Source organism: Talaromyces proteolyticus (genome assembly GCF_021365285.1).
Source record: "Talaromyces proteolyticus strain PMI_201 chromosome Unknown BGW36scaffold_7, whole genome shotgun sequence".
In the NCBI taxonomy this organism is placed as follows: Eukaryota; Fungi; Ascomycota; class Eurotiomycetes; order Eurotiales; family Trichocomaceae; genus Talaromyces; species Talaromyces proteolyticus.
Window position 1 is genome coordinate 469,317 of NW_025764283.1, and position 23,041 is coordinate 492,357.

Consider the following 23,041-nt stretch of genomic DNA (forward strand, 5'->3'; position numbering starts at 1 on the left):
AGGAGGTGGTCAGCCTTGTTATTGACAACAGTTAACTAACTTTCCGATGGCCTGCGGTGTTGGCAGCCCTCCCGAAAGATGAAAGCTCTATTGGCTCTAGTACTTGAGATTAATAACAAAATTTGCTAGTGGTAATATGGCTAATAACATGCGGTGATTAGTGGCTTCATTTGATTGACCGCATAGCCGCCGTGGCACATACCCCGCTCGCTATGGCCTAATTGATAGTGAATCAGCATTCAGATCTAGACGACGGTTTGATTTATTTTTTATTGCTGGTTTTTGACTATTGATAATCTAAAAAGGGTCCATATGCACGATGTTGGTTCCCCGTGTGTCGTCTTGTGCGATCTCAACCAGCGAGACCACTCCTTTGTCAATAGACTTACCTAGTCAGGAAATACACTACGAGAGAACGACTCGGTCAGCAAAGCCATGTTGTCATGCATGCCAATTATTGGCAACCTGTTGTTTTTCCGAAAACCAGAGCGATATTTGCATGTTATTCATTGGGCTGAGAACGCTTTTGGCTGCCGAAATCTGGGTCACCGTGAGATAATGAATTTGAGCAATGCCCGACCGAGAAAGCCTCCAAAATCCGCAGGCCACTACAATTACAAAATGAAGCGCTATAAAATCAATAGTTCATGGTGGAGGCATGACTTGAGTCATTTTTTTTCTTCGAAGGTGTAGGTGAACATGCACTGCCAAGAGAGGCCTGAGATGCTGGCAAGTTAGCTATTAACCACAATTAACAAGACTTGATTGATGTTGTAAGCATGGAATTTTTTGAATTGGATGCGGAGTTGATCTGATATATATGCTTCTCGAAAAGAACCACCCTAAAGAACAATAGAGCATCATGTATGCTGCAGGAGATAACGCCAAGAGGCGAATGTTGCTAATTTAAGGCCTTATCATATCAATATTGTCTAAATCAGGACACATTCAGGTGAAATGCTAGCTAATTGCAGCCTACAATGTCAAAGTTAACCGAGTTTAGTTAAGATTAACGGATGCTATTTTTACCTATCTGGATGCAGGTTTATCACATTTGTAGCGAAGGCACATGCAGGTGACAGTGTGATAGCACACATAATACGCTCTAATTGGCCAATATTGTAGATTTACAGCGGTCAAGTTTATTTTTAGATGCTGTGCCAAGAACGCCAAATTATGCTTTCAGCCAATGATAGTGCTAGGATAAGTCAAGCCTAATTAATTTGCTGTCATTTTTAGAAGTAAACTCAGCAGGCTAACCAGAAATGGTACTTTCCCCTCCAAATTTGCAACTTTAGCATAATGCAGGTTAATTGATGTCACGCAGCCGATTGCACTAATAATTTCATTGGCAATCAGGACACTGTCAACCTTTAGAGCTAAGGGCTAGCTTGCATCTGGACGCGGGTAAAAGAGGGGGTGAATTGGAGCTATCTATAGACATAACAAACCTTCTCAGGAGGAGAAAGATGCAGTCCGTCTATATCAAGCCGGGGGTCACCCCCAGCTCATGCAGACTCTCTCTCCTTACTCTAGACCATCCACCTCCTCCCACTCCATTAAATCTCCATACATACACGTTCAGGAGAACATAAACAGTCACAATGGTTGTCCTTCGACTTCCTCTTTCCATTGGCACGGGACCAAATTCCCCCGAACTATCACATCCGACATGATCTCTCCTCCACTGAGCCCCGACTTCAACTTTGACTCCGACGCCCTGACACCATCAACACTACCAGCTCTGGAATACATTTCTCAGAAGCTCCAACAAAAGTCATTGCACGTCACATTACTCGTTGGACGCGGACAACCCGTCCCAACCGGCCAGCCTGCCGACCTGATCATCATCCCAGTGACCAAGCTCGATCTGCCCTCATGGAAGATCTTCTACAAGATCGTCGAGAAAGGTGCCAAAAAATTCTCTCTCGGCCAATGCTGGACAGACGCATTGAATGAACACCTCTCACTACGATTGAAAAACGAGTACCTCGTCGAACAATCAATCAGACAGAACGATATCCTTTTCAGCCAAGAAGGCCTTACTCTCCTCAACGTCGACCGCATCTACACACTCAAACGCCGTCTTTGTGTTCTCGCCAATACTCAACAGACCAAGAAGAACACAGTTAACGAGGAGAAATACATCTCATCCTGCGTACACCTGCTTCACAAAACCGTTACCAACTGCCAAGGTCGCCCATTCAGCCTCGGCTTCTTCCACCGAGTTTACGAGCATTTGTCAGTCACCGACGATCTGCTTACAAAAGTTGCCACCGCATACAAGGCCCGCTATGGTCAAGATGGAATTGTCATCCCCAAACCTAAAGCAGTTCCAACAGCCGCCCCCGTCCGACGAGAGGCTGCACGGAGATCGCCAGTCATGCGAGTCGGGCCCCGAGCTCGCCGACCTGGAATGGCTTCATCACGAAATGTTCCCACTCGTGTTCCATCTCGCGCTGGCACACCAAAACGCGGGCCAAAGACCCCAATATCCGCTTCCGACGTGACCCCGATCACACGAAATGAGTGGAACATTCTCATCGGACCTGAATTCTACCAGAACAAGCCCACCATCACAATGTGGGTGCCAACTCCATCAGCTGTACCAGTCTTCGGTTGAAGTCATTATAATAAGCGGGAACTACTTCAACAATAAAATGTGCATATCGGAATGCACGACATCGAGCGCAGCTCATCTCCATAGAGAGAAAGCCGTCGCTTTGTCAAGAGGGATTAGAATCTAGCCATAGCGCTACATAATATTCTGAGACCCTGATTGCTTATTATATTAAGCAGATGGCACGTCAGACTGCAAGAAAGGAATTGCCTAGCTCAACATGGTTTACCATGGCAAACGACGAGTAATTCCAGTATGCAGCTACGGCTTTGATGACATAAAAGAACCATTTGAGCGAATACATTTACATACTAGCCTTGGTTGCTTCTCTTTTGTATATATACTCTGTTAGCAAACTAGCATATGCATATCAAGCATTTGAATATATCTAATCTTGACATCAACATTGAACATTGAATACCTACGTAATTAAATAAACATTTATCTCTGATTTCTAAATCGATCTAGACTATACCAACTTGTGCTGTAAAGATACCCTAATAGTAAATAAAGCTAGAATCCTATTCTCCGTTTTGGAATTTTTTTATTTGTACAATCAATAATATTTGGGCTAATTTATGCGAAAGTCAAACCCACTTGTGAGGCTCTTTAACCATCCGTAGTATTTATTGGTAAGGGTAAACAACGGATGTTTCCGCTTAGCCCAAGCGCTGGCACTTACTCCTGACAACTCTAATAGGAAATATTACAGCTCAAAAATAAAGAATATTAAAAATGACCAGCCAGCCTTGAGTATTTCGATCGCACAAGTGTCATCCTGTGCGACAGACAAGCGGGGAGTGGGGGAAAGAGGCTTTAGTGAGTGACGGCGCACCATCATGCATGCGAATCGACGCCAAACCGGCCGTGTCCCCAACCTCGTTGCTCCCGAAATTTTCAAGACTTGTTCTTGATTTATCCTATATATTCTACCCAGTTGTTGGAAAATTATCGATATATACCGATATATATATTGATATCATGGGATTGAAACCACCTGCTGTAAATATTCTGTATTATGATGAGCGTGAGTGGACGGTACTACTGCTTAACACGGGACAAGGCTGCTAATACGCGGATACATAGCTTCAGAAGCATGGCTGCAAGACACGATATATGACTTGGATGTGAGCATCCCGCTCTCGCGGTTTTGAAGGGCTGATTTTGACTTGTATAGCCGTCCAACTTTCCGGAATGTTCCTATATGTGAGCGATCACTTTGGAATAAAGCATACGATTTAGACATGCTAAGCCAATTGCAGATTTGTACCAGTCAAAAGATACCCCGTTAACGAGGAAGAAAGGATTGCAATCTTGAGAAAGTTCAATGCTCCGGATATACTCGCTTCAAGAATGTGCCATGAGATCAATGGATACTGCGGTTCCAAGGTCTATTACAATGAGGAAGATAAGCTGCGAAGCTACAGTAAGTTCCTTTCTCCTTATCTTCTAAAAATGAACACTCATCTGTGAAGGCACTTGGTTCCGCTGTCTTGTGAAGATGATTCTAGATGAACCGTTACCGAATGGCAAAGACTACAAATGGTATGAGATGACAATCGTAAGCCGCTGGGACTTTAACGGTCAGCGAAGAATTCTTTGTATCGACACACCAGACGATTTTCCACGTCACATGCAGGATGCCCTACAGAACAAGGCTCCTGATTCCAGGGACCCGTTCGCAATGCATCTACCTTTGATGGACCAAATCGTACGGCTGAACGATGAGTCGGTCTGGGCTATCAGGGATCCAATCCGAGAAATCGAAAAGGTCAGCTGCGGCATTCTTACATGCGATGTAATAGCATTTAATCGCTCTAATCAACTTTGAATAGCGACGGCCAACAGCGGGACCTGATTTCGAGGCGATGCATGAAATTTCGCGACACTCGATTCATGTTTCAGAAGTCCTGCATGTGACTATCCAAACTTTCGAAAAGCTTTTGGAACAGCAAAAGAAGGTTCACGCGAGATTGCCTATCCCACTCGCGGCAGAGTATTGCGAGCAAGTCAATGAATACCTGGACTTTCAAATCCAGATGCTGAAAAGTCTGAAAGAGCGGTCAATATCCAACTATTCGAGGTTGAAAAGTGAAATCACGGTGGTAGGTCTCATATTCTTTGTTTGACAATATTTTCCCTTCCGCGTTGTTCACTATTATTTAGGCGTATAATCGAATCGTACAGCAAGACAATAGAGTGATGAAGTCCATTGCATTCTTGACAATGATTTTCTTGCCCGCGACCTTCATCTCTGTAAGTGCTAGTCTCGAAATTCTTGGTAGATATACCTTTAACTGTTTTTCTCCAACCACAGGCTATCTTTAACACAACATTCTTCCAGTTTGGAGAAGATCAGCTCCAAGCGTCCAAGCAACTATGGATATACTGGGTCGTAACGATCCCATCGACGCTTATCATTGTGGTTTTCTGGCGCTCTCTTCTCAACAGAAACCCACCAGTGACGTGGAAATCAATTTGGAACATGATAAAATTCGATGAGGCACGACAGAAAAGGAGAAAAATGATGGAGGAAAAGAATGCCATTGTAGTGTGATGAATCATATCATTACTCAATCTCCGTTAGTCATGCTAGGGAGCGGCGTGGCCAGTGAGAGTTGTGCGATAAGATATGCATCCAACGGCGCCTTTAGGGCTTGACATATCAGTTGATTAGATCTGTGAGACGCAGCCGGCGCCATATTCTGCTATTTACACATGTAGGAATTCGTCAATATTTAATTTCTACTGCATGTTCTAATATTCTTACTCACTTGATTCTCTCTCAGCTACATTGCATTGAATTTATTGTTGCTACTAACTGGTACCTTGTGGAGTCTCACCTCTGGGTCTGGCTCCCCACTTCCGCCGTCAATTCCACCGCAGCAAGCACTGCCAAGTAGAGTGCCGCCCTAAAACCTGATTAAAAAACCTACTCATTTCCTATCTTTTTTCTATTTTTCTTTCTTCTGGAAATACGGTCACTCGCAGCTTGCATTGTGTGACGGAACAACTGCTAGTCCCTTGCCAGGGCATCCCTGCAGCCGACAGACAATTCGAGGAAAGAAAGTCACAGGAGATTAACTTGATCTCGATTAGAGAAAACAAAATGCAGATCCAAAACCAGAACCATCGCAATTCTTTGATCCTAATTGATGATGAACCAATGGGTAATATCCGAACCGAGCAAGGAAGGATATCGGTCAAGAAGAAGCTCCTCCATCGAGCTGAGACTACACATGGCCGAATACCAGGGATAAAGAAGATTCCGCTACCAGCAATTGGAATAATCGGGTTGATTGCCCTGATTAATTTGTTTGTGTGGGCTGTTTGTGGTATCGTATTGGTGAGTTACGTCTCAATGCTATTTTCTGGTCACTTTGCAGATCGGTATATGAGAATTAAAACTGACTTAATACTAGCATTTTTACCCGTGAGTGAATCTTACCTGTCAGCCAGTATTTCTGAAAACGAAAAAGAGAACTTCAAAGTTCTAATTAAAAGCTCAGTTCATTGATATCTACCGCTGCAATTTCATATTCATTAGGTCTGCGGCACGCCTTAGATGCGGACCACATATCTGTATGGCCTCAGCAATGTTTAACACCGCCCTCTTCTACATATTCTGACTCCTGTGAATATAGGCCATTGATTTGATGACTAGACGACTCCTAGCTACAGGCCAGTCACCAGTCACCGTTGGAACCTTTTTCTCGCTAGGACATTCTACGTAAGATATATTCTCTTTACTGCTCTTCATCCAATTATGCGTCTAACAAGACAAAATTAGAATCGTCATTATTACCTCCCTTGTGGTTGCTGCCACTGCCGCTGCGGTGTCAAGTCGATTTGGCAGCTTCAGTAAAATAGGCGGCATTATCGGCACATCAGTTAGCGCTTCATTCCTCATTCTCCTCGGAATCATGAACATGTACATTTTGTACAAACTCATCCAGCAAATGCGCAAATTGCTCAATCTTAATGAAGGAGAAACGTCAGATGTATGGAAAATCGAAGGGGGCGGTATCTTGTTCTCGGTACTCAAGAAGATGTTCAAACTTATTGATAGGTATGGTAACACTTTCTGGATGGAAAAAAACAAAAAGAAAATAGATTCTGAACATATACTGACAACGCTAGACCATGGAAAATGTATCCACTTGGGGTTTTGTTTGGATTAGGGTTTGATACATCTTCCGAGATTGCCTTATTGGGCATTTCCTCTATCCAAGCTGCTCGTGGCACTGATATCTGGGTGATATTAATCTTCCCTATTCTCTTCACCGGTAAGCGTTTGTTGAATCTGATCTATTTGCTGGGCAAAGCTGACACAGGGAACAGCCGGAATGTGTCTTATCGACACAGCCGACGGCGCTCTAATGCTATCACTTTACATTCAACCAGCAACCAACTTTCTACCCCCCAAACCAGACACTCAACCTGCCGTCATTGAAACCCTCCACGAGTCCGACGCAGTTGTTGAACAAAACGACCAAAACTCCCAAAACCCTCGCGACCCCATCGCCTTCCTCTATTTCTCCATCGTTCTAACCTCCCTTACAGTCATAGTCGCAATCGTGATCGGTGTAATACAAATCCTCACTCTTGTCCTAAATGTTGCCGATGTTTCGGGTCCGTTTTGGGATGGCGTTGAAACTGCGGGTGACTATTATGATGTTATCGGAGGTGGTATTTGTGGCTGCTTTGTGGTTTTCGGGACGTTGAGTGTCGTGTGCTATAAGCCCTGGAGGAGATGGGTTGGGCGACGTAGAAAGGGACGGGTAGGTGATGAGGAAGGTTTCCGAGATGATGCTTTGAATTCGGAGGATAATGGGGATGTGATTGCTGAGGTGATTATAGAGGGTGATTCTGTAGGTCGCACGCACGCTGCTCCGCGTGTTGAGATGGGGAAAGGTGGAAGTTCCGTTGCTTCTACTCGTCTGCATGACGAGGTTAACTGAATGGCTCACTTGCATATTATTCGAAGGATGACAAGCGTAATTCGAGACAGCGATGATATTTTACTATATAGAGTAGTTTTTAGAGGCGGACTACATACATCAGTGATAAATTTTTGGAAGCTTCAAATTATTAATGGATAATAGCCTAGTGTGAAGTAATCAAAAATGCCAGCATAATCAACTTATACACCATCGATCCGCTATAGACATTCATCTCGTACACCTCTCACTTGCCGGCCTCCAGCCTACACCCAACCCTTCCATAACCAACCTCTCCCTTTCTTCCCACGTCGTTCCACCCTTCTCCAAATCAATCACATTACCTCCACTCGTCCTTTCCCTCACTCCACTCGAGTCGAATTTCCATCCATGAGCCTTTTTGGCATACCTCCGCAAATCCCGCTCAAAAGTGGTGTCGCCTGACCACCCCAACACCGCACAACCAACTGTGCGCCACGGGGAAATAATGATATCGACACGCCGATGCGGATTCGGGTTTCTGCGACGCTTCGCCTGCTCTGTATCCTCGACGGGGTTTTCTGCAGTGTTGGTCACAGACTTGTCATCGAAATATGGGTCTTGCCATACAACGAGCGCTTTGTCAAGGCTATCGAAATGATGGGCGCCAGGATCGCCGCGGAATGGAAGAGTTTGTTGCTCTCGGCTAGACGTTGTCATGTGGAGAACCAGGGTATGGGTGATCCAGCCCTCGTTCTCGAGACTGCTGACAATATCTATGATGAGATTCTTGGTAACCCGCTCATCGCGATGACTGAGCAACAGATCAATATCTCCGGAGACTTCCTTGCCACGACGATAACCACCGACGACGATACATTCAATCCCCTGACCGTCATAGTCACAACCTGGTCGAACGAGATGTGCATGCTTATGAATAATTTTCGCAATATCAGTGACTTCGGAGCGAGGAATGCCAGCGAGAAATTCGTCATAGAATTTCAACCCAATCTGCTGGACGCGAGAAAGACTGTTCCAGCCATGTTCAATGAGATCCTCCAGGTCACGCCACTGGCGTTGATAGTAAAACTCCCTCGCCGTTTTGGCGCCGACGCCCCATATTCTATAAAACTGGTAGATGATACTGATCGCTGGGTCTTTATCAAGGACTGCGGCTGCCTCAAGCGTCCCATCAGCATTATTCCTATATTCCATAAAAAGGTTGGCAATTTTGGCATCGCAGCCGGGGAGGGATAGGATCTCCACTGGACTACGGATTTCATATGGATAAGCAGCTATCGCTGCAATCGAAGTACTATAGGCACGCACCCCGATCTGATCTAGGGTAAGCTCGCGCACAGTGCGGATCTTCACCAATTGATTAATAAACTGCTCATTTGGTGGGTGCGAAGGCGCAGAATGCATGCAGGCATACAGTACACCGTCTTTCACCCATTCCGGGGCAGGGGGGATGGGAATGCTCTGGTCATGCTCTGAGGTTGTTTGGCGATACAATGTCGGAGGAGGATGGGATTGGCTTGCTTGAGACCCTTGCGGCTGTTTTGATCTTCTGGGTCCAAATTTTGAGCTATACGGATTCGGAACTGCTGCCGGCTGGGAGGCTGCATCTTGGATTGCGCGCGTGATGATGCTCTCTGATTGATGGAGTGTTGACGTTGTCGTTTTTAGCTTCGCTTTCGACGTTTGAAGATCTTCGGGTCGAGCGGTGATTTTGCCATGGTAGATAACAAATGGATCAAGTGGAAGAGCTTTTCCTGCTTTGATGGATTGAGCTACCCATTCCAGTTTGAGGACTTTGATATGTCCTTCCTGAAACAAATCTGTATTTTTTTGTTCCTGGAAAATGGGTTCCTGCCCATCATCTGTTTCCGTACTTTTAGACGACCGCGACAGCCTTCGCAGCTTCTCTTTCGGAGACCCACGCTCCGACTCAGACTCCGTCCTCAAGTCCAAAATCTCCTGACCAGCCTCTTTAAAATCTAGCCCTATTCGACGCCTCTTCAAAGGGGGCTCACCGGCCTCCTTTACCGTAGCCACTGGCACTGGCAAAACTTCCTCGGTCCAAACACCCCTCGTCCTTAACTCTAGAGCTGCCCGCTTTCGCTGCACAATTGTGCCGAGCACGATTCTAGCCTCGGAAATGTCATATGTCAGAGAGGCTGCATGCCTGGTGAGCTCTTCTTCAATAGAATGAAGGGTTTCCAGGTCAAGGCGAGTGGGGAGAACAAAAATTGGTGGACAGTTTGCAAAAAGAGGCAGCGGGGTTGTCGCGATGGGTGAGGATGTTAGTGCTCTGGTAGTTGATACCGCCATCTGTTCGGGTATATTATATACTAGATGTGGTTATATCGATGTTGGCGCATTTGCATGGCTATATATATAGGTCGAGATATAATGCATCGTTGATTAGTATATCAATTGTGTAGTCAACATGGGGAGTTGCATGTCCTCCATGGTAATGGTAGGAGCAATAGCAGGTGCTATCCAGACTCATGCATCGACCGTTGATATTAGTTTAACTGCCCATAATCAGATTAGGTCAATGAAATAAATCATTATTGTCGAAGTGTCGTCGATAAAGTACGATAAAGTAATATTATAGACCCCGCCTACAGCGAACTATTACTGCTGATGTCACGTCATCCCCGCATGCTCGTCTCGGGCCGACAATTATCCAACTCTATTCGTGCATATTGTTATCTTATATCGAAAGACTCAAACGTCAACTGAAAGGTATATATATTGTCCTCACCAATCGCTATAATGCTAAAGGGCTAATGAATACACAATAGGATGAAAAGAATAGAGGCTTTCTCAAAAATTACAAGAGGATGAGATATTTCCAAGCGCTGTCCTCCAATGACACGCACACAGCGAATAAAAACACACACAACAGCATGTAAGCAAGTCGAGAAGAAGAAAAAAAACAGGTCATTGCAGTGGCCGTGAGCTACCCATCTCACCATATCGGCCACGACTTTTGGTCGTATCATAAGCATTCACAATTCTCATTTGTTGTCCACCTTCGTCAGCTTGGCTAAAGGCATAACCACGCTGTTTGCGCATACGTTGCACCTGGCGGACTTTGCGGATGGCTTTTTGGAATTGTTCCATTCTTGGCCGGTAGTCCTGCACGTTGTACTTTTGGATTTCTTGGACGTGGTGGTAGGCCTGCGGCATGTACATTCGTTTCGCATATTTCCATGCAAAGTCACGAATCAAGCATACGGCAGGCAAGAGCAAGGCCATCAAATAGAATTGGGGTATTGAGAAAACGACTGGGATAATACCTTGGTATTCCCGTGAAAATCCGATCGCAGGCGCTGCGTAACCATATGCGGGAAGGAATATCAACCACAGAAGGAGAGATCCAGGAATAGCCATGACGTGGTACTTGGTCCAGATGTTCGTGATGAGAGATGCCTTTCCAAGAACCGTGACGAGAACCGCCGTGTACATGGAAGTTCCCCAAACCCAGTGGCCTGTAGCCATGCCATTCTGCTCCTTGAGGTCGTTGTAGAAAACGCCCTCGCCGATAATATAGGCAAGGAGGGAGTGGTAGAAGCCATTGAGAATCCAAGACCAAAAGTTTGAAAACTTGAAAAATACACCTTTTTGGCCGAGTTGATAGAGCTGTGGATAGCGATCCAACAACCGAGCCGAGATAAATTGATCCACAATACCGAGGACGAATGGGGGGAAGACGGTGAAAATGACGTTGTAGAAAGATAACGTCCATGATTCGTAAATGACCTCTCCAGAGAAAGCGTTTTGGAAGGCATACTGTGGTTTGTTAGCATACTATCATAAAACGAAGCCATCAGACTTACCCAGAATTGAGTCATGTTCAACGCAATATTTTTGTAGAACGAGAACAAGATGACTCGACTAATACGCTGGTATGCCCAGGAACCGTGAACAAGAAGAAGTTTACGCAGGAAGCGGAACTGCGCAATCGAAACGTCGGCAGCACGTGCGGCTTGAAGTCCTTCGACACCACTGATACCAACGCCGACATGGGCCGCTTGGATCATGGACACGTCGTTGGCACCATCGCCAATAGCCAGAAGGAGGGATTTCAAATGACGCTTGACAAGTTTGACAACAAGTGCTTTTTGAAGAGGCGAGACACGACTAAAACCGGTTAAGTCGCATTCTGCAAGACTAGATGAGGGTAACTTACCAGCAAACAACTGCTTTGCATAAGATTGCGAGGTCCAAAAACATTTTCTCCATATCCTTCTCCAATGCAAAAGTCAATGATTTTCCATCAATGATTAGTGCAAGTGGCTCGATCTCGCCTCCAGAAGCAAGTTGACTCTGCACTGCTTGAAGTTTCTTGGAAATATCTTCCCGCGTAGCCGCGGAATTTTCTTGGTTAACAATGAGTAATGACATATCTTCAGAGATAAGCTTGCAGGACATCCCAATGTTGATAGCGGTTTCTTGTCTATCACCAGTCAACACCCAAACCTTTATACCGGCTTGCTGAAGGGTGTGGATGGTGTCAGGAACACCGTCTTGCAGCCTATCCTCGATAGCAGTCGCTCCGAGAAGGTAAAAGTCTTTTTCGATAAGTTCAGAAGCCTTATCCAGCTCATCTTGACGGTTACCGCTAACCGTGGTGGCGGCTTTTTCATGGATTTGAATCCATTGTTGGTATTCCTCCTCTGGAACTTCTCGCATGGCCAAACACAACGTTCGCAATCCTTCAGAAGCATATTCTTCCAAATGTTGTAACGTCACCTCCACGGTTGGGTTATCCGGATGTAAGCGCTCCAAGATAACTGTATCGGCACCTTTGCAGTAAACTCTGACCTTGCCATCCGGGCATCGGTAAATAGTCGACATTCGTTTCCTAGTCGAGTTGAATTCACACACAGCCAAGAGTTCATATTCGTATTCCTGTCCACCCACCGTGATCTGCACAGTCCGAGGCTTTCTGTTTGTAAACTTGTATCCAAGAGTCACAGCACCTTCAACCAATGCCCCCTCATCAGGAGACGCAGCTTGATACTTAATCTCACCAGGTTTATCATCTCTCTTTTCGGGAATCACTGTATGGCATGTAGCAAGCAGCGTGAGGAAATGGTGGATAGCTGCTGAGCTCGGGTGAGTCTGTAAATTTTCTTGAAGTTGCTTGTAGTCGTAGATGCCTCCTTCTTCATCCATCGTCGCCCTCCGGTCCTCCGGAACCTCACCGGCGTATTGAATTCCGCCGATTGAACACTGTTTAAACTCCATTATATTGCAGGTTAAAGTGCCCGTCTTGTCAGAAAAGATATATTCGATCTGCCCAAGTTCTTCAACGAGAGATGAGGTACGGCAGGTGGCTGGCGTATCGGTTTTGTCATAGTACATGTCCAAATCGGAATTGATCAGGAAAGCCTGGAAGTATTTGACGATTTCAATTGTGACGAAGAGTGAGATTGGCACCAGATTGGAAAACAAAACCCAGTTGGTAGCAATGTCCATGAAAAATTGCTTGGCAACCTGGTAGTCACCGTAGCCCAGATAGGCCAGCTTGCTGCTCGACGTTTTGCGCATGATTAGATCACCTACCGAGGTGATAACACTCAAACCGATAAGAATTGCAACCAGCATCAAAATTTGCAGATTCACGGTACGCTCGACCGCAGTTCTCTTGATAGGGGTGGCTGTGGCGTTTCGCATTAATTTCGTCTCGTGGCCGGTGAAAACAACAATTCCGTGAATCCAAGGAGTGTTGCGGAGAGTTGCGCCACGAAGAAGAAGTTGTTCCGGTGAAATAGGCAGCTCCTTTTCCCCTCCTCCAGCATGCATCGTCAATGTGGCTTCGTAGGTATAGAGACTGCTATTCGGTTGTTCTGATCGTAGACGTCCACTCAATCGGCTTAGGTCGCTAGGGTTGACAAGGTGGGCTGTTTCTGGAATGGCCTGTTTTATCTTCAAATTGGTCTCACCATCCAGGTTGGCGGTTTCAATATAGCAAAGACCTTCGGGTTCAGAACTAGCTAACAAAACCAGATCCGCAGGAAAGGGGTCTTCAGACTCAACGCGGACAATGTCGCCCACAGCAACGTCTAGCCATTTGGTCTCTTGAAATTGAGACCCTTTCAAAACGAGGGCTCCGGCTGTATTCAGTAAATTATCCGAGGATCTTCGTTTATAATCTTCAACCAGCTCTTTAATGGCGGAGACCAATAGGACAATACCTAGCGGGACAATGGTTGTGTATCTGTTCGTAGGCGTGACGTTAGGAATCTGTTGTAGGGCGGCGGTAAACAAGAAGAATAAGTTGGCATATTTGGAAAACTGTTCGTAGAGGAATTTGGGGATGAAGGTGATAATGTTGTATTTGGCGGTCGAGATATGGTTGTCGACATATTTCTGGGCAGAATTGGCAGGTGCATTGTTGAGCAAAATATTCCGGGGCCCCAAAGACGCTGGATCGACCTTCCTCCTACCGAATTTGAAGCTTGAAGAGCTGAAGCCTTTCTTTTTCGGTTTTGCAGAACTGGCATCATCGCCGAGTTGTGACCTCCTAGCTCCAGCTTCTGTCAGTGGTAGATCCATCTCTGAGTACTCCGAACCCATGCCGAGCATGTTCTTCGCTTTGCCCATCAGTCCACCGCCCAGCCCCAAAATACTATTGCGCTCATGTTGCTGTCGCACCCTGCCCGATGGCAGATGCTCATCGTCCATATCATTGTAGTATCCATGCATGTGTCCATCTTCGTAGTCATCGACATCGGAATAGCGTTGGAAGTTGTCCAGGTCGGATGTCTGCGAGTATGTCCGGTGTGCAGGCGCGCCAAGGTATGGGTTGCTCGCGGAGGAATCCAGGTGCCGGTTTGAATCGCCATGCGCACCACCAGCAGCGGCATTTCTGGCTCCAACGAAATCATCGTAGGAAACAGACGGGCGCGGTTGATCGGAATCGTCGATGTTGTACTGCTCCAACAGGTGGTCGTCGTTCACCGGGGGGCGCTGGCCGCTGTTGTACACGGATTGGCCGCCATGCTCATCGAGCTGCAGCAAGTCGCCATCGCGGCCAGCGGACGGATGGCTTCGTCCAGGAGGCCTACCGCTGGCCATCGTATACAGGGCGGGTAAACACCCTCCTCAGGGATGTAGTGGTGGGGGAGATGCGTCAACGAAGAAACCCCTGAAGCATTGGCCGGCACGGTGAGGGATGGCGACGGGTGTGTTTGTTGCGACGGAGGGATAGACACGCGGATGCGAAGGGGATAATTGTCTTCAGCAACGGCCTCGCGCGGTGACTTGGGAGTCTACAGGCACTGTTGATAATTTCTTGCCTTTTCTCTGCGGTGGCAGTAAAATGTCAGCTCCGAGGCGATACAGAAGGCAGTTCGCAGTTAGTACGTACTACTAGCAGTGCTAGAGCTGGGCTGGGTCGATGTCTTGCCTGGGGCGCCAATCAGGCGAGGCACGGGCGGCAGGTGAGCCTAAGCCACGCTTCCCTACGAATGCTCCCTACGGGCTATTATTATTCGCGAACATCCTATTTTCGGCGCGTATCATGTTTGGCTCGGACTATATAATCATTATTGTTAATTAACTATTGTTGTTTCTATTCTCCAGCAGCCCAACACCCAATGCACCGATCAATCGATGTTCTGTTTGACAGCTAATTTCCCTGTTCATGCGCATTCAAGGGCCGCTCCATCTACTCCCAAGGGTTGATCGGTTGCACCGCCATGGGAGAAGTAATGATGGTGGTCCACCGTCCAGGCAACCGTGAAACCGCTTCAAAACAGGGGCCCGCCACAAGACACCTAATTATGAATACGAACCGCCGGCTGTGCAAATGTAAGCTTTGGCTCTGGCTGGTCGGTGGCCTGAGATACGATGCAGGTCTGGTACGGAATTCTACTTTATTGTTACCATGCAAGCGTTTCATCTCATCCCTCTCTGTCGTTTTCGGCACTGGCTTCGACCGCACGGTTTTGTTTTGCGCGCCTTGCCAGGTCGGCTTCGAGATGTTTGCTAATTACTGCGTTGATCTCTCGCACCTTCTGCAACGCGAGACCGGTCTTGTTGATAACGTCAATGGCACTGACAGGACTTCCTGCAGATTTGTAGAGAGCGCATGTTTCCCCCGAATTGTTCAGTGCAATGATCAAATCTCCTTCGGATGCCTGCTCCTCTTTGCGGGTAGCATCTAAAATCAGAACCTTTCCCTCGTGGAATGTCTGGAATGTAACTGAAAGCGGTTTGTGTGTGATGTTCAGCGGCACCGGCACTCGCTCGTCGAGACTGAACACTGTAACCTGGCCCTCTTTCACCTCGATATCTGGGCGACGGAAATGCTGCAAGCCCGCCATTATACCAATGCAGGCACTGTCTATGAGATTGCCGTCAAATTCGGTCACATGGACATCGGCACGGATATGCCAGCAGCTTTTTCCTTTGAGGATGCATAAAGACTCCGTGTCAAGGGCATTAGAGTGACGGATTACGCGATCGAGGACACGCGATACGTAAGTCTCAAGGTCAGTTTGCCTTGACATCATTAGCCAGCACTTTAGAGGGTACTGTAATAGTTATAATACCGTAGATTTTCCCACGCGGGTGAGCCCATGGTCGTAAGTTCTAGGGCGATCAGGAAGATGCCATCAGCTTGCCGGTCATCGCGGGGTTGCGCAACTTCAGCGGATATGCGCACAACCAAACTATCAAAACAGACTGCTTAGCATGGAGCAGAATAATCAGATCGTCATTGCCAACCTCGTCTGTCCCAGCCTAACCTTGACGTGTCCATACTCATCTCCAAACGACACGGATAGAGGGCGGAAAGAATCAGCGTCTCGCCCGTCTAAACGGACATTCTGAAGCAGGGCTTCGTGGATGAAGTCGCGCTCAGCAATTGACAGTGCAGTCTCTTTTGACATGGCGCAGTAGAACAAGAGGACATTAAATGAAAAACAAAAAACAAAAAGACTGTCAATCTGTCAGCACTCAGTAGTTGATGTTTCGTCTCCAAAAGAGCTCCGAAGAACTTTTGGCGGCAGATCTCGACGTTCCTTGCGTGGTGGCCAATCATCTGAAGGCGGTCAACTGCCCACCTCTTCATTCCGCACGCCGTCTATCACATATGCCACATTGACAACTTCGCAACTGAAAGAAAGCTGTAAATTCGCATTTTCAATATGACTACAGGTAAGGCTTGTCTAATTCTCTTGTGTCTAATTATTTTTGCTAACATCTCGCAGCACATCGCCCTACATTCGACCCGGTACGTCAAATCTCATATCTGCGATACCATTTGCGACTGACCAAAGCATAGGCCCAGGGTAAAGAGGCTCTCCGGGGTCCAGCCTATCACCAACGCCTTCTCCCAGCTTATATGCACCTTAAAGTCCGGTATGTAAGGCAGTGTACACACGAAAGCAGCTACAACTGACCGACTTCCAGCCAACCAGGCCAAGGCGGCGATGCAGATCAACCACGGGATATGAGAGCAGAGCTATTGGCAGCTGAAGCCGCACATTTTGCAAAGAAGAATGGTGTCAGCGAAGAATCCTCGGCGCAGCCTGTTTCCAACCGTAAGCGAGATCTCGAAGAGAACGTGCAGGAGAATCTGGACGAAGAAGACCTGGAAGCCAAACGGCGACGGATTTTAGAAGAGACTCGCGATATAGATGCGGATTCTGTGGGGTCAGATAGTGAGAGTAGCGAGGAAGAGAGGTTTGTCATATGCACGAAATTTGTCATGATGGTCGAGTTGACAGGGAGTCTAGTGATGACGAAGATGAAGCTGCAGAGCTAATGCGAGAACTCGAGAAGATCAAAAAGGAGAGGCAGGAACAAAAAGAAAAAGAGGTAATTCTCGAGAAACTAAGCCAACTTGAGATTTGAGATTTACTAACAATCGATCCAGGAGCTCGAGCGACAAGCCCAAGAGCAAGAACAGCGGGAATTCGATATTGCACGCGGCAACCCGCTGTTGAACCCACAAGATTTCAACATGAAACGGCGATGGGATGATGATGTCGTCTTCAAGAACCAAGCTCGTGGTACTGAAACCAAAAAGGGCCCAGAATTCGTCAACGTAGGTTCGGCTGCTCATCATAATTGACAATATACTAAAATCACATAGGATCTCCTGCGTTCTGACTTCCACAAACGATTTATGGTATGTACTACCTACGAATTAGCATTATTATTACCCTCTGATTAACCGTGTTCTAGTCAAAATATGTACGATAGACATTTCCAGCGCTGTGGTGGAGTTTGGCGTTTTCTTAGCATATCCTACAAATTAGATATTTCACACAAATGAATATAATATACTAGCTCTTGCTGTAAATCCAACCCAATCGTAAACAAGAATTCAAGTCCAAATGCAGCAGCATTTAATCTATAGCTGGCACTTATTCAAATCCCCACCGCCTCACCCACCGCTCCAAATTAAGTTGGCAATATAATCGGCCCACCATCAATATTACGCCGAATCCTCGGCTTCAACTATTCAATACATATCCCTCCAAGGACCCATTTCAAATCCATGTAAACATGGATTCACAAGCTACAAGCAAAGCTCTACACAGTGCGACCAAGCCACACATTTCATCTTCCCAAACCCCAGAACAAGAAGCTAATTATATCGGGCGGCATTGCAGACCGCATTAATACGAATGTCACGCAACTCCTCCAGCGTTTCGAAAACATCATTGCCCCTGCAAGGGTTCGTACATATATTCCTCTTGATATGAATTATATTGTTATTTACATATAGTTTCGTCGCCAATTAGGTTGACACCCCTGATAACACATACACTGCTGTCGGCACGTATAACCTCAACGTCGAGGCTGCGGCTCTTGTAAGTAGTCTTCTCCCCACGAACCCGACTATATATATATATGTGTGTGTGCGTGCGTGTGTAATGCTCATACTGCTGCCTACAGACCCGCGCGGCGGAAGACATCCTCTCACTCACACGCTTCATGAAAGAAGTATGGTTATTCGAGAAACTCCACACCGTCGGCGAAGATGAACATGACCTGAAAAGGAACAAAGAGCTTGAAGAAAACGCCCATGCGGTTCAAGAGGCGATCCAAGAGGCGCTTATGAATGGGTCAAACGTGAATACGAAATAATGGTTCTGATTGATGGGTTTGGTTGGTATTTGGATTAATGTTAGTGATATACATAGCGGGGGAAGGCGTTTGGGTGTCTGTGTATGGGTACATCGGCGTTATGATGGATGGATAGATTGAGTGTGATGTGTGATCAAATATACTATTGAGCATGAATGCGATTTGTAGATGCTCTACTTTTGAAGGGTGCACGTTCAAGTATGACTAAATGGCCAGGTACCGTAGTTCTAGATCCAAGGAAAGTCTTTATCTTATCGCATATCCTTTCCCTCCTCGCGTCTCGTGAATTTCTCTTCGGACAGACACGACCTCTAATATACAGAACATACATTTATAACGATACTTATGCAAACAAATATCTAACTCGCCATTAATACGCTACATCAACCATCGACGCGCTTTTCTAGTCCAATACTAGGAACACGTTCATTGAGGAGGCTCCCGAAACCGGCAAAAGCAACACAACACATCAATCCAACCTCCTCCAGCAAACAATCAAAAAAAAAGAAAGAAAAAAGAGAAGCGACAAATAGTCCATTATCTCTTCCCTCACCCCTTAGCCCCCACGAAATGTCTCAACCCGGCGCAGCACCAACCACAATGCGCAACCCCATCACTCTAATCGTCGCCACAACGCCCATCAAACCCTCCCCGCAAGGGGAGACACTCCTCGGAATAGGAAAGAACGGGACGCTCCCCTGGCCACGCATAAAATCCGACATGAACTTTTTTGCGCGCGTCTCAACGCGTCTTCCCACTGGTACAGAGACAACGGGGGCAGGGGCATTGAATGCGATTGTCATGGGTCGGAAGACGTATTACTCGCTACCGAAGAGTCTGCGGCCGCTAAAGGATCGCTTGAATGTGGTCATTACGCGGGATACGGTGGGTGGTGTGAGGGAGGAGATTGAGGGGGATTTGGAGAGGCAGAGAGAAAAGGATGCGGAGAAAGAACGGGGTGGTCGGACGAGGCGTGGTGCGGTCGTAGCGAATAGTTTGGATGATGCGCTTGCTACGCTCGCGCGGAGGGCGGATGTAGGTAGTGTTTTTGTGATTGGGGGAGGGGAGATATATGCCTCTGCTCTGAGATTGTCAGCGGAGCAGGGAGCATTTGGAGAGAAGTTGAGGATTTTGATGACGAGGGTTAAGAAAGGGCCGGAGTCTGGGGAGGGTGGGTTTGATTGTGACACGTTTTTCCCGCTTACGGATGACGATTTGAGTAATGATAATAAATGGCGAGAGGCGAGCGCTGCTGAAGTATCACAATGGGTTGGGGAGGAGGTTTCTTCGGAGTGGTTAGAGGACAGTGAGGTCTCTATTAGGGTGGTTGGTTATGAAAGACAGTCTTGATTGAAATGTACATTGGTCTAAGTAGAGTAGGCAGAAGAAACGCAATAATCAACCAATATACCCAGCGAACAATCAGGCTATATATGCAAATTCTCAAAAGGGTGTGATAATCCAACGCCATCGCTTCATGCGAACAAATAATAAAAAGATGCAATATATATGCTATGCAAATCCACTAGATCTTGTCTAGCTCTCTCATATGTTTGACGAATTGTTTCTTGTGAACCAAGCCCTGGAACTTGCCGTTACCGAGGACACAGATATAACGTAGCCCCAGCTTGACGAAGCATTGATAGACCAGGTCCAAGGGGGAATGGACATCGAGTGCCACAGGAGACTAGGGGTTTCCATTAGCATAAATACATTATATATAAAGCCTAAACTTACTGGGTCGATGTAGATAGTGAAATCATGCACCACCTCGGCACCCTCTTCATGCTCACTGCTATTGTCTGTCCAAGTTGAATCATGAGACATGATGCAATACTCTGTATCTTCGTCATCAAGTTTATCCAGTGCAAACTCGAGATCCGTAATCGGAATCAAGCCGACTAGAATTGTGTCCCGCACAATCGGCAACGCGCTATCCAGTTCACCGGCCATAAGGAGGTAGTCAAGCTTTCCTCGCAAATCTTTGGCCTTGACAAGAGGAGATCGAGATATATCGATAATACGATGTTTTCCTGTAGATCTGCTAAGATCGCCCAGAGTTTGGTCGCTCACAGGGTGGCCTTTATTATCAAGGAACGGATAGTCGTTCATATCCGTAAGGAGATCCTGTATTGCAATGTTAGATCTCTCTGACCATTTACAATTTAATCTTCACTTACATAAATGCTGCGAGGTTCGATCGCATCGGCAGTCCACTTAGCGCAGAGGATGGCAACAGAGAATGGCAACACATGGTTCAAGCTGCCAGTTAGTTCAAACAAGATGACTGCCAGGGTAATGGATAGTCGCGTGACACCACACATAGTAGCTCCTGCTGCAATCATGGCATAGACACCTGGAGTAACGCAGGACTCAACTCCTGGCTCGGCCGGACAGTTTGCAAAGAGAAAGAAATCCGGATATGTAACCACGAAGTACTGGGTCAGATGGCCAACCATCCGTCCCATGAGACCGCCTACAACCATGGATGGAACATAAATGCCAGCAGGCACTTTCAAACCGAAAGTGATTGTTGTTAAAAATCCCTTGATCACGAATGCCCAAAGCAAATACTTCACGACTCCCAGGATCTCATCCTTCTCAGGGCAGAGACCCGTTTTTGTTACACCAGTAGGGTCACAAGGTACTGTGAGTTCCTCCAAGAGTTCGGCCACTCCCAATTTTGTATACCGATTCCAAAAGCTAATTATGCCGGTAATAAAAGCCACTAAAGCGACTTCCAGAATAGGCCACCTTTTGATAATTGATATCCGACGAAATGATCTCGCCCACATACCAGTTCCTTTGATAAACAATGCGCCGGCGACGCCTCCTAAAACACCAAGAAGAATAAAAAGACCCATTTCAAAAATTTCCCAGTCAGAAACGTATCGCACTTCAAATGGTACAATTTTTCCTGTGCCGTAGGGGTTCAGAAATTTCAAGGATAAAGTGGCGGCCTTTGAATGAAATTAGCTTGAAAACATGAATATGAAAAAGTCACTTACAATGCAGCAGAAAAAAGTTCTAAAAAGGGTTTTTGGCGGGAAATAGTAACTGGCTAGCTGTTAATAATATGATACTACAAGTTGAATGTCGTTGTTTACCTGACTTCTTCCAATCCAAAAAGAACACCACCGATAGGAGCGCCGAATGCCACGGCCACGCCGCTAGCGGCCGAAGCCCCCAAGACTTCACGGCGTTTGGCATCGTTTGTTCGATATTTCGTGAACATTCGACTGCAAATGTTACCAACGCAGGTAGCAATATGCACATAAGGGCCTTCCTTTCCCAAGCTCATTCCAGATGAGATCGATAGGACTAGGGCAAGAGTTTTGAAGATAAGTGTTTTTAGACCGAGGTAACCGTGTAACACAAAACCACTTAGGATGACCTTCACCTCCGCCACACCACTACCTGCAGCCGAGTAGTAGACCATGGCCGGGTTGCTTCGCAGTTTCGTATAGTACCCACTTGGGCTGGCAGGTCCTGGCTCACTTTCGGCCCCTAGATTCTCGTCCAATGTAGACAGGGAGATGGTTGAAGGAACAACCGTCTTTGTGAACATAGTTAAGATACAGGAAACCACAGCCATCGCCACAGCCCAAAGGACATACAGGACCAAGTCAACCTGTTCATTATCGACACGAGACAATCCTAGTATTTGAGACCACGAACGCCATTCATCACAGAAACCCTCACCAGAGCAGCATGTTTTCCGGCTCGATAACCATGAGCCAGTGCAGACACCTTCTTTGAGGTCAAAAACACTTTTGTCGGCCACGTCGACGAAATAAGCGATAGCGGCGGTGATACAGCCGATCAAAGCTACCAACACCCAGCCCTGAGCGCCATCTAATAGGGCAAGAACACGGCCCCGGAAGTCCTTGCGGCTTCTCAGTTGCCGCAGACGGATTCCGTCTTTGATACTATCATGGACCCAGTCTATTGACGTGAACTGATCGTACCATAGACGCTCGTCTAGGAACGATGAACCCATGAAGCCATCCTTGTTGATATCATTTGCATCACTCTCCTGCCTGTTTAGAGCAGGCACAAAACGAGTGTTCTGTGAGCCGACGCGGCTGTGGTGTTGAGACCGACGGAGGGTACTTGTTGTATTGTACCTGAAGAACGTTTCCGGCCTCGAGGTCCCGTAAGTCGATCTTCGGTAGTGGAGTGGGTCGTTATCGAGCAAGCTATCAGTTTCGCGGGCTGATGCTCTACGTCGTCGATACGTGGGAGAAACCGGAGCTGTTATCGGTGCCGGGTACGGGGCATAGTCATCGTCGTCATCGTCATCGTACGAAGACGACAAGACGGCGTGGACTGAGCGAGCCATGTCGCGGTTGTGGCCTTTTTGCGGATGAACCTGGGG

The 23,041-nt window shown here is 46.8% G+C and overlaps 9 protein-coding genes across 9 annotated transcripts; 5 read left to right on the forward strand and 4 right to left on the reverse strand.

Annotated features, from left to right (window-relative positions):
* Positions 1–1,462: 1,462 nt before the first annotated feature.
* Positions 1,463–3,024, forward strand: BGW36DRAFT_380131 (uncharacterized protein). The gene has a single exon (XM_046216293.1). The coding sequence runs from the start codon at positions 1,673–1,675 to the stop codon at positions 2,621–2,623; it is 951 nt and encodes a 316-aa protein (XP_046070990.1). The 5' UTR covers positions 1,463–1,672; the 3' UTR covers positions 2,624–3,024.
* Positions 3,025–3,470: 446 nt separating this feature from the next.
* On the forward strand, positions 3,471–5,355 carry BGW36DRAFT_380134 (uncharacterized protein). Its single transcript, XM_046216294.1, has 8 exons — positions 3,471–3,647; positions 3,707–3,747; positions 3,798–3,826; positions 3,883–4,046; positions 4,096–4,391; positions 4,456–4,725; positions 4,787–4,876; positions 4,938–5,355. The coding sequence occupies exons 1-8, from the start codon at positions 3,602–3,604 to the stop codon at positions 5,175–5,177; spliced, it is 1,176 nt and encodes a 391-aa protein (XP_046070991.1). The 5' UTR covers positions 3,471–3,601; the 3' UTR covers positions 5,178–5,355.
* BGW36DRAFT_380138 (high-affinity nickel-transport protein-domain-containing protein) lies at positions 5,356–7,701 on the forward strand. Its single transcript, XM_046216295.1, has 7 exons — positions 5,356–5,966; positions 6,043–6,053; positions 6,130–6,202; positions 6,265–6,350; positions 6,411–6,689; positions 6,761–6,906; positions 6,962–7,701. Exons 1-7 carry the CDS (start codon positions 5,730–5,732, stop codon positions 7,579–7,581), a joined length of 1,452 nt encoding a protein of 483 aa, XP_046070992.1. The 5' UTR covers positions 5,356–5,729; the 3' UTR covers positions 7,582–7,701.
* On the reverse strand, positions 7,702–10,153 carry BGW36DRAFT_380139 (putative terminal deoxynucleotidyl transferase). Its single transcript, XM_046216296.1, has one exon. The coding sequence runs from the start codon at positions 9,871–9,873 to the stop codon at positions 7,792–7,794; it is 2,082 nt and encodes a 693-aa protein (XP_046070993.1). The 5' UTR covers positions 9,874–10,153; the 3' UTR covers positions 7,702–7,791.
* Positions 10,154–10,283: 130 nt separating this feature from the next.
* Positions 10,284–14,917, reverse strand: BGW36DRAFT_342523 (putative phospholipid-transporting ATPase). The gene is made up of 3 exons (XM_046213128.1): positions 11,744–14,917; positions 11,391–11,694; positions 10,284–11,343 (listed from the first exon to the last, which is right to left on the reverse strand). The coding sequence occupies exons 1-3, from the start codon at positions 14,635–14,637 to the stop codon at positions 10,492–10,494; spliced, it is 4,050 nt and encodes a 1,349-aa protein (XP_046070994.1). The 5' UTR covers positions 14,638–14,917; the 3' UTR covers positions 10,284–10,491.
* A 122-nt stretch (positions 14,918–15,039) lies between these two features.
* Positions 15,040–16,665, reverse strand: BGW36DRAFT_380143 (putative exosome complex endonuclease 2/ribosomal RNA processing protein). Its single transcript, XM_046216297.1, has 3 exons — positions 16,291–16,665; positions 16,116–16,235; positions 15,040–16,065 (listed from the first exon to the last, which is right to left on the reverse strand). The coding sequence occupies exons 1-3, from the start codon at positions 16,452–16,454 to the stop codon at positions 15,465–15,467; spliced, it is 885 nt and encodes a 294-aa protein (XP_046070995.1). The 5' UTR covers positions 16,455–16,665; the 3' UTR covers positions 15,040–15,464.
* Positions 16,624–18,847, forward strand: BGW36DRAFT_320892 (putative cell cycle control protein Cwf15). The gene is made up of 11 exons (XM_046212638.1): positions 16,624–16,722; positions 16,776–16,798; positions 16,850–16,926; positions 16,978–17,250; positions 17,304–17,385; positions 17,444–17,614; positions 17,663–17,698; positions 18,055–18,112; positions 18,186–18,250; positions 18,318–18,386; positions 18,472–18,847. The coding sequence occupies exons 1-11, from the start codon at positions 16,713–16,715 to the stop codon at positions 18,661–18,663; spliced, it is 1,056 nt and encodes a 351-aa protein (XP_046070996.1). The 5' UTR covers positions 16,624–16,712; the 3' UTR covers positions 18,664–18,847.
* Positions 18,848–19,263: 416 nt separating this feature from the next.
* On the forward strand, positions 19,264–20,013 carry BGW36DRAFT_297903 (dihydrofolate reductase-like domain-containing protein; the record flags this gene model as incomplete). The annotated part of the gene is made up of 1 exon (XM_046211390.1): positions 19,264–20,013. One exon carries the CDS (start codon positions 19,264–19,266, stop codon positions 20,011–20,013), a length of 750 nt encoding a protein of 249 aa, XP_046070997.1.
* A 175-nt stretch (positions 20,014–20,188) lies between these two features.
* BGW36DRAFT_297662 (putative voltage-gated chloride channel) lies at positions 20,189–23,005 on the reverse strand (the record flags this gene model as incomplete). The annotated part of the gene is made up of 5 exons (XM_046211372.1): positions 20,189–20,350; positions 20,401–20,790; positions 20,844–21,623; positions 21,672–21,720; positions 21,771–23,005. 5 exons carry the CDS (start codon positions 23,003–23,005, stop codon positions 20,189–20,191), a joined length of 2,616 nt encoding a protein of 871 aa, XP_046070998.1.
* Between the last annotated feature and the right edge of the window lie 36 nt (positions 23,006–23,041).

Excerpts from the sequence above, each read along its gene's own strand:
- BGW36DRAFT_380131 (XM_046216293.1), top strand. The coding sequence starts at position 1,673 with ATGATCTCTCCTCCACTGAGCCCCGACTTCAACTTTGACTCCGACGCC.
- BGW36DRAFT_380134 (XM_046216294.1), top strand. The coding sequence starts at position 3,602 with ATGGGATTGAAACCACCTGCTGTAAATATTCTGTATTATGATGAGC. Across the intron at positions 3,648-3,706 it reads TATTCTGTATTATGATGAGC|CTTCAGAAGCATGGCTGCAA; the intron begins GTGAGTGGACGG and ends GCGGATACATAG. Across the intron at positions 3,827-3,882 it reads TTTCCGGAATGTTCCTATAT|ATTTGTACCAGTCAAAAGAT; the intron begins GTGAGCGATCAC and ends AGCCAATTGCAG.
- BGW36DRAFT_380138 (XM_046216295.1), top strand. The coding sequence starts at position 5,730 with ATGCAGATCCAAAACCAGAACCATCGCAATTCTTTGATCCTAATTGAT. Across the intron at positions 6,351-6,410 it reads TTCTCGCTAGGACATTCTAC|AATCGTCATTATTACCTCCC; the intron begins GTAAGATATATT and ends AGACAAAATTAG. Across the intron at positions 6,690-6,760 it reads ATGTTCAAACTTATTGATAG|ACCATGGAAAATGTATCCAC; the intron begins GTATGGTAACAC and ends TGACAACGCTAG.
- BGW36DRAFT_380139 (XM_046216296.1), bottom strand. The coding sequence starts at position 9,873 with ATGGCGGTATCAACTACCAGAGCACTAACATCCTCACCCATCGCGACA.
- BGW36DRAFT_342523 (XM_046213128.1), bottom strand. The coding sequence starts at position 14,637 with ATGGCCAGCGGTAGGCCTCCTGGACGAAGCCATCCGTCCGCTGGCCGC. Across the intron at positions 11,695-11,743 it reads TGCAAAGCAGTTGTTTGCTG|TCGTGTCTCGCCTCTTCAAA; the intron begins GTAAGTTACCCT and ends AACCGGTTTTAG. Across the intron at positions 11,344-11,390 it reads TGAACATGACTCAATTCTGG|TATGCCTTCCAAAACGCTTT; the intron begins GTAAGTCTGATG and ends AACAAACCACAG.
- BGW36DRAFT_380143 (XM_046216297.1), bottom strand. The coding sequence starts at position 16,454 with ATGTCAAAAGAGACTGCACTGTCAATTGCTGAGCGCGACTTCATCCAC. Across the intron at positions 16,236-16,290 it reads GTTAGGCTGGGACAGACGAG|TTTGGTTGTGCGCATATCCG; the intron begins GTTGGCAATGAC and ends CTGTTTTGATAG. Across the intron at positions 16,066-16,115 it reads CCCGCGTGGGAAAATCTACG|GCAAACTGACCTTGAGACTT; the intron begins GTATTATAACTA and ends AATGATGTCAAG.
- BGW36DRAFT_320892 (XM_046212638.1), top strand. Across the intron at positions 17,251-17,303 it reads GAGAGTAGCGAGGAAGAGAG|TGATGACGAAGATGAAGCTG; the intron begins GTTTGTCATATG and ends CAGGGAGTCTAG. Across the intron at positions 18,387-18,471 it reads ACGTCGAGGCTGCGGCTCTT|ACCCGCGCGGCGGAAGACAT; the intron begins GTAAGTAGTCTT and ends TGCTGCCTACAG.